This window comes from Colobus angolensis, unplaced genomic scaffold (genome assembly GCF_000951035.1).
Source record: "Colobus angolensis palliatus isolate OR3802 unplaced genomic scaffold, Cang.pa_1.0 Scaffold110, whole genome shotgun sequence".
Taxonomy (NCBI): Eukaryota; Metazoa; Chordata; class Mammalia; order Primates; family Cercopithecidae; genus Colobus; species Colobus angolensis.
The window spans coordinates 2362338-2370508 of NW_012112031.1; the positions used below are offsets into that span (position 1 = coordinate 2362338).

An 8171-nucleotide genomic window follows, 5' to 3' on the forward strand; every position below is an offset into this window, starting at 1 on the left:
AGTTTCACTCTTGTTGCCCAGGCTGGAGTGCAATGGCGCGATCTGGGCTCACTGCAACCTCTGCCTCTCAGGTTCAAGTGATTCTTCTGCCTCAGCCTCTTGAGTAGCTGAGATTACAGGCACCCACCACCATGCTTGGCTGATTTTTGTATTTTTAGTAGAAATGGGGTTTTGCCATGTTGGTCAGCCTGGTCTTGAACTCCTGACCTCAGGTGATCCTCCCGCCTCAGCATCCCAAAGTGCTGTGATTACAGGCGTGAGCCACCATGCCCAACCATCTAGGAAGCTTTTAACAGCTCAGAGTATAAAAATTGATCTGTTCCCCTTTTACCTGAGCACTAACCATTAGCAGTTTCCAGCAGGGAGGAGCCTCTAGGTCCTTCTTCCCGCCTCCCCAGCGTTTTGAGGTTCTACCGCCCTCCAAACTATACAGTCCTGACTAAGGTTCTTGGGAACCTGGACAGCATCAGAAATTACATTCCTGTTTAAAGAATGGGGAAGACTACCTCTACCCAGGACTCACATTATGTGTAACATTCTACACTAGGTAATCTCTCTAATCTCCAGTACTAGTATCTGCCTGCTAGCAGGTTCCCCCAAGACATCAACAGTGTCTGGCTTAAATGTTGGGAACCACCAGAACCTCATCCATGGGAGTATAAACTGGTATAACCAACTTTGGAGAACAATTTGGCAATATCTAATAAAGCAAAGTGTATGCATCAGACATTCCTTGCCTAGAAATATAAATCCAAAACATTTGTTCACCAGAAGACATGTCCTCAGTGTTCATAGCAACAATGCCCATAACAGCCCCAAACTGGAAACCACCCAATCGCCAGTTCTTTGTGGACGCTCACACCACGGAGAATGAACAATTTATAACTCTACACGGCATGAACAAATTTCAGAATGACACAGGTGAGCAAAAGAAACTAGTCACAAAACACTACACACTGAGTAATTCCACTTATGAAAAGTATGAAAACCCAGGCCGTGGCTCACACCTGTAATCCCAGCGCTTTGGGAGGCCAAGGTGGGTGGATCACCTGAGGTCGGGAGTTCAAGACCAGCCTGGCCAACATGGAGAAACCCCATCTCTACGAAAAATACAAAACAAAAAAAAGAAAGAAAAGAAAAAAAAACAGCTGGGCGTGGTGGTGCATGCCTGTAATCCTGACTACTCTGGAGGCTGAGGCAGGAGAATCGCTTGAACCCGGGAGTTGGAGGTTGCAGTGAGCTGAGAACACGCCACTTTACTCCAGCCTGGGCAAAAAAGTGAAACTCCCAGCTCAAAAAAAAAAAAAAAAGTATAAAAACCCACAAAACTATCGTGTTGGAATCGGGAGAGTGGGTACCCTTAGGGGGAATAGTGACTAGAAGGGAACATGATGAGGCGAGGGTGTTGGTCACATGTTTTATTTTTTGCTGTAGTTGCTGATTTCACAGGAGTGTTCATTGTGTGAAAATTCACCCCACTGTATAATTGTGATATAAGTTATTTTATATGTTTACTGCACATCAATTAAAAAGGTTTCTTTTTAAGTGCTTTCTTAAAGAAAGAAATGACCGGCTGGGAACAGTGGCTCACATCTGTAATCCCAGCACTTTGGGAGGCCGAGGCAGGTGGATCACCTGAGGTTAGGAGTTCGAGACCAGCCTTACCAATATGCTGAAACCCCGTCTCTACTAAAAATACAAAAATCAGCAGGGCGTGGTGGTGGGCATGCACCTGTTGTCCCAGCTACTCAGGAGGCTGAGACAGGAGAATCCCTTGAACCCGGGAAGCAGAGGCTGCAGTGAGCCGAGATCGCACCATTGCACTCCAGCCTAGGCAACAGAGCGAGACTCTGTCTCAAAAAAATAGAAATGACTGTTTACCTTACAAGGTATTTGGGAACTTTTACATCCAGGTGGGAACCCCAGACATTAGACTTTTAGAGCCTAGGTGGAAAGAAGGCCAGACTGTTGGGCATGTAGAAGGTGTCCCGGAGGTATGAGACCTATCCCTAACCTCGGAGAATAGGGAGAAAAGGAGGAGGGGCAGGTTGTTTGTCTGCAGGCTGTGCCAAGATGGTTTGTCTCTAAAGGACAGTATGTCTGCTCAGAAGCCCTTCTCCAGCTGAGAACGATGAGCAAACAGCATCCTATCCCCATTCTCCAAGGCACGGCACTTCCACCTGGGCTGGAACATGCACTCACTGTTTGATGGGTTTTTGACATTGTTTTCCCTGGTTTCCTCTCCAAAAGACTCGAATCAGACTGGGCTGAAGAAACTTTGCTTCCCCACACCTTTCATCCCTGTCATCTCTGCGAGTGTCTGAAAGTGACTTCAGACCAGAAGGGCAGAACCAAACTATTTATTTGCCCAGAGGTCTTTGATAAGGAAAAATAATAACAAAAGCAGTGATGCTGTCCATGTGTCCGCAGGTGAAGCAAATCATGGAGGAGGCTGTCACCAGGAAGTCTGTGCATGAAGACAGCAGCCACATCATTGCTTTATGTGGTGAGTGAGGGACTGAAGGATGGTGGGAGGTGGGTCTAGAGCTGAGGACACTGGCCTGAGGCCAGGAAAAGATAAGTCCTCAGGTTCAGTAGCTCTCAAATCTGGCTGCAAGTCCAAATCAACTTGGAAGCTTTTGAAATCCTCTTTGGCCCCCTTTGCAGACCTCCTACATCAGGATCTTCAGGGGTCAAGAATCTGCATATTTTTAGTTCCTCAGGATAGTAATTCTTACATTTTAGCATGCATCAGAGTCACCTGAAGGGCTTGGTAAAATACAGATTTCCGGATCCCAATCCTGGAGTTTCTGATTCTGGTAGGTCTGGTGGAGAGCTGCTGCCCTAGGTCATTTGAGTTCAGGAACCAGTGCTCTGATTGATTTGGATTTTAACTTCAGAGAGGGGTTTGTGCTTTTTGGATGCTCTGTGCCACTTTCCCTTTCTGTTTCATCCCGCCCGTGTTGCTCCATCATCCTAACCCCAAGCACTTGACTGGATGTAAAAGAGGGCCAGGAGGGGTGGCCATGCCTTCCAGCCTCAGAAAGGAGAGAGTCTCTTACAAACTATTGCCTCCTTCTTCTCTGTGTGGCTAAGCCTTCCAGCATCAAAAAGGAGAGAGTCCCTTACAAACCATTTCCTCCTTCTCAGCGTGGCTAAGCCTTCCAGCCCCAGAAAGGAAAGAGTCCCTTATAAACCATTGCTGCCTCCTCAGCGTGAAGACTTTTGCTTTGCAGGAGCAAGCCTATCTCTACACACAGACTTTTCTTAGATTTCTAGGAATTTGAGCTTCCTCTCAACCCCCCATCTGAAGGGACAGGGAACCATTCGCCTTCTCTGTGTTGTATTCCTTGGCCTCTGAGATTGGTGTTGGGGTTTGTGGAGGGAAAGGAATGAAGGAACAGACAAGGAAAGGGATGCTTTTGGACGGCAGTGTGGCGCAGCAGATCAAACTGCCCCTCCCCCCATCCAGCAGCAGATCCCCACCGAGGGCTCACCAGGTGCCAACTGTTCACCGTGCAAGGAAATGGCAGTGACAAGATGGACAGAGTCTCTGCCGCAGGAGCTTACATTCTGTTGGGGAGACAGACAGGAAACAAATGCACAAGTAAATATATCATCCAACAACTTAGCACGTGATAAGAGCTAGGAAGAAAAAACAGATGTGGGAGGGCAGTCAGGGAGAGGCAGCCTCTGAGCAGAGTCTGAGTGACAGACGCGTTTGAATCCTGGCATCCTGCCTTTTAAGTCATCTTGGTCAAGTTTCTTAACTTCTCTCACCCTCAGCTTGCTCCTCTAAAAGCAGGGGGATGATTCCTACCTGAAGGAATTTCTGTGGGGATTGAGATGATGCATGTAAATGTTCATTTGCTCGTAGCATTGTAAGTGCTCAAAGAATGTTCGTCTCTCCTCCTTTGGGGTGTTGAGGTGAAAGGTAGGTTTGTAGGACTTGAGTTCACACCATGTCCGTTTGGGAAGGTTTTCCCAGTTCTTTGAGATGATGGAATAATGATTCCCAGGTTTACAAGACACAGCCTGACCTCAGTTTTTCTCAGCAGAACTTATGCTCTGGAAAAAAAAAAGCATGGCAGTCTTATGATAAGCAACTTTGAAGAGTGTTAGAATTCTCAGCCGGGCACGATGGCTCACGCCTGTAATCCCAGCACTTTGGGAGGCCGAGACGGGTGGATCACGAGGTCAGGAGATCGAGACCATCCTGGCTAACATGGTGAAACCCCGTCTCTACTAAAAATACAAAAAACTAGCCGGGCGTGGTGGTGGGTGCCTGTAGTCCCAGCTACTCGGGAGGCTGAGGCAGGAGAATGGCGTGAACCCGGGAGGCGGAGCTTGCAATGAGCTGAGATCCGGCCACTGCACTCCAGCCTGGGCGACAGAGCGCGACTCCGTCTCAAAAAAAAAAAAAAAAAAAAATTCTCTTCCTTTCCTCCTGTGCTATGTTCTCTTGACATTCGCCAGTGTCTGTTGTCACCAGAAGGGCTGTGCTGGCAGCCCAGTTATGCGTGGCTTGGTGCTGGGCTTCCTCAAAGCACACGCACTAGAGAAAACAGAATAAAACGGTGCAGACAGCTTGTGCATGGGCGCCGTGTGTGGGTAGCCCTGGGAGAAGCAGGGAAAAGGGGCATGAGGCAGGAGGAGGCTGTGGACGTCTCCCATTCAGGCCATTAGCGTGAGAAGAAGCTGTCAGCTCTCCTCCAGTCAGTCCACGGGCCCCCTGGAGAGTAGTGGGGCTTTCCCTTTTGTCTTCTGCCTGAAGTTTGTGCATGAGGACAGCAGCCACATCATTGCTTTATGTGGTGAATGAGTGACTGAAGGATGATGGGAGGTGGATCTGGAGCTGAGGACACTGGCCTGGGGCCGGGAAAAGATGAGTCCTCAGGTTCAGTAGCTCTCAAATCTGACTGCAAGTCCAAATCAACTTGGAAGCTTTTGAAGTCCTCTTTGGCCCCATTTGCAGACCTCCTACATCAAGATCTTCAGGGACGAAGAATCTGCGTATTTTCAGTTCCCCAGGATAGTAATTCTCACATTTTAGCATACATCAGAGTCACCTGAAGGGCTTGGTAAGACACAGATTTCTGGGTCCCAGTCCTGGAGGTTCTGATTCTAGTAGGTCTGGGGACCCCACTTTGAGGGCCCACTTTGAGGGCTCTTTCCGGGAGGCAGGGATATTGTACTCCAAAGGAACGGTTTTTCTCTTTTCAGTCAGTTTCAGTAACTGGAAGAGAATAAGGCCCTCGAGTCTCCCGGCTTCTAAACTGCCCAGGAGCAAGAGGAGCCCCGTGCTGTCAGTCCTCAGGAGGTGCCTTACTGCCACCACTAGGAAATTCAGTGCTTGCGGGGCCAGACAACAAATGATTGCAGGGGAAGCTAACAGGATGTGAGGCAGCGGCAGAGACTGAGGTGACCCGGCGGCACTTGCCCTGTGTGAAGACGGGCAGCCGGTATTTTGGCTCTTGCAGGAATTTGGGCCCAGGCTTCCCATGGCCTCTGTTTTATTTTCATCTCACTTGAAGCCAGAAGTCTGGGTTTTTATATGAAATGTCCTATTTTTGGCTGGGGTGGCTCACGTCTGTAATCCCAGCACTTTGGGAGGCTGAGGTGGGCGGATCACTTAAGGTCAGGAGTTCAAGACCAGCCTGGCCAACATGGCAAAACCCCATCTCTACTAAAAATAAGAAAAGTTAGCCAGGTATGGTGGCACACGCCTGTAATCCCAGCTACTCAGGAGGCTGAGGCAGGAGAATTGCTTCAACCCAGAAGTGGAGGTTGCAGTGAGCCGAGATCTCCAGCCTGGGCAACAAGAGCGAAATTCAGTCTCAGAAAAAAGAAAAAAAAGAGAAAGAAATTTCCTATTTTTTAAATACTGACAGCTAATTCCCATTTAAAAAAAAAAAATTGTGTGGGCCAAACTAAAGACATCTACCAGCCTCTGCCAGCGTGCTGCCTCTGCTTTGGGCTCGGTACAGTCACTGAGAACAGGAGCAGGAGAGGTTCCTCTGCCAGTGTGCTGCCTCTGCTTTGAGCTCAGCACAGTCACTGAAAACAGGAACAGGAGAGGTTCCAACAGTATCAGGCTAAGTCAGGCCAGGGTGTCTCAGGGCCCGTGGATAGAGGAATCCTTAAGCTTTGTCAAAATTGGTGCTCAGTGGTGAGATAAATCCCAGTTTGGACTGAAACTGAGGCTCGTTGAAAGCATTGATTATCAACCTTTTTCCTCTGCCTGCAAAGCCGCTTCCATGCATTGCATGGTGGAATCATGAGAGATGCTTGCAGGGGAGGGGGAGGGAAGACTAGCGAGGTATGCATCAAAAACACCACCCCTCTCTGCCATTTTGGAGATTCTGATGTGCCAGTCTCCCTCAGTCCCTGGAAAAATGCTCTGAAATGCATTTTTAGGCTGAAGTTGATCCAGACTTAAACTATGCCTTGCTACTGCCCTAGCCACGTCCAGAATTCAGCTTTGTTGTGGGAGAAATGGGAGGATAGAGAACATGCTGAGAGGGCAGGAGCAGAGTGAAGTCTGTGGAGACTGGATTACAAGCCCAGCGACACCACGGTCCCTGGTGTACTGGGCCCCTCAACTCCACGCTGACCCATGGTTCTTGGCAGAGGAGGGTTAGGGGGTGACTGAGGAGAGCCAGGCCTAGGCAATACGAGCTTCTCTGAGCTTCTTAGAATGCAGACATTTAAACAGAAAACACAGAGCCTTCCTGGAGAATCACTGGGTCAAGACCTGACCATGGGCAAATCCGGGAAAGTTTGCAGCCAGATCCCCATTCCCGTGACCCCAGGGGAGGGGCGAGACTCCTAGGACTGGCTAGAAAGATGCTTTCTGGAGTGTTTGCTGTGGTTGTTCCTAAACCTGTCTGTCCAGAAGCTGGGTACGCAGTAGGCCCCTGCAAATAGAAACTTCCCTGGGGTGGAGGTTTCACTGGCAAACCAGGCTGGCAGCGGTGGGTGCTGGCGAGGGGGTCTCTGTGTGCTGTTCCCAGGCCCGAGGATCAGAACCTATGTCACTGGCATGGAGGGTGGTGCTTGGAGAATGGACCCAAAACTACCACTCTGGGGCCAGGCATGGTGACTCACACCTGTAATCCCAGCGCTTTGGGAGGCTGAGGCGGGAGGATCCCTTGAGACCAGCCTGGGCAATATTCCAAGACCCAGCCTCTACAAAAAAATAAATAACTGAGGCCAGGCGCGGTGGCTCAAGCCTGTAATCCCAGCACTTTGGGAGGCCGAGGCGGGCGGATCACAAGGTCAGGAGATCGAGACCATCCTGGCTAACATGGTGAAACCCCGTCTCTACTAAAAAATACAAAAAACTAGCTGGGCGAGGTGGTGGACACCTGTAGTCCCAGCTACTCGGGAGGCTGAGGCAGGAGAATGGTGTAAACCCGGGAGGCGGAGCTTGCAGTGAGCTGAGATCCGGCCACTGTACTGCAGCCTGGGCGACAGAGCGAGACTCCATCTCAAATAAATAAATAAATAAATAAATAAATAAATAAATAAATAAATAACTGGCTGGGCATGGTGGTACACGCCTGTAGTCCCAGCTACTCCAGAGGCTGAGGTAGGAGGATCACTTGAGCCCAGGACATCAAAGCTGCAGTGAGCTGTGATTGCACTACTGCACTCCAGCCTGGGAGAGAGAGAGAGAGAGAGAGAGGGAGGGAGAGAGGGAGGGAGGGAGAGACCCTGTCTCATTTGTTTGTTTATTTATTTGTTTCGAGACGGAGTCTTGCTCTGCTACCCAGGCTGGAGTTCCGTGACACTATCTCAGCTCACTGTAACCTCTGCCTCCCCGATTCAAGCGATTCTCCTGCCTCAGCCTCCCAAGTAGCTGAGATTACAGGCGCCCACCACCACCCCCAGCTAATTTTTGTATTTTTAGTAGAGACGGGATTTCACCATGTTGGCCAGGCTGGTTTCAAACTCCTGACCTCAGGTGATCTGCCCACCTCGGCCTCCCAAAGTGCTGGGATTACAGGTGTGAGCCATCACGCCCAGCCTCATTTTTTTATTTTTTTTAAAGAAAACCCAAAAACTACCACTGTGGGGGAGGGATCTTTGATATATCCTCTTATCCTTTTTATCTTAAAACATCACATCAAGTTTACATTTTTCTCTATAATATGGTTTTTGATTTTTTT

At 49.2% G+C, this 8171-nt stretch overlaps 1 protein-coding gene across 1 annotated transcript in view; it reads left to right on the forward strand.

Moving 5' to 3' along the window:
• The first annotated feature begins 2413 nt into the window (after window positions 1-2413).
• The window catches only part of SGSM2 (small G protein signaling modulator 2), a 39497-nt gene continuing 33739 nt past the window's right edge, over window positions 2414-8171 (forward strand). The window contains exon 1 of the mRNA XM_011956107.1: window positions 2414-2506. Within this exon, the coding sequence (XP_011811497.1) occupies window positions 2419-2506 (88 nt within the window). The 5' untranslated portion in view covers window positions 2414-2418. The remainder of the gene's footprint in view (window positions 2507-8171) is intronic.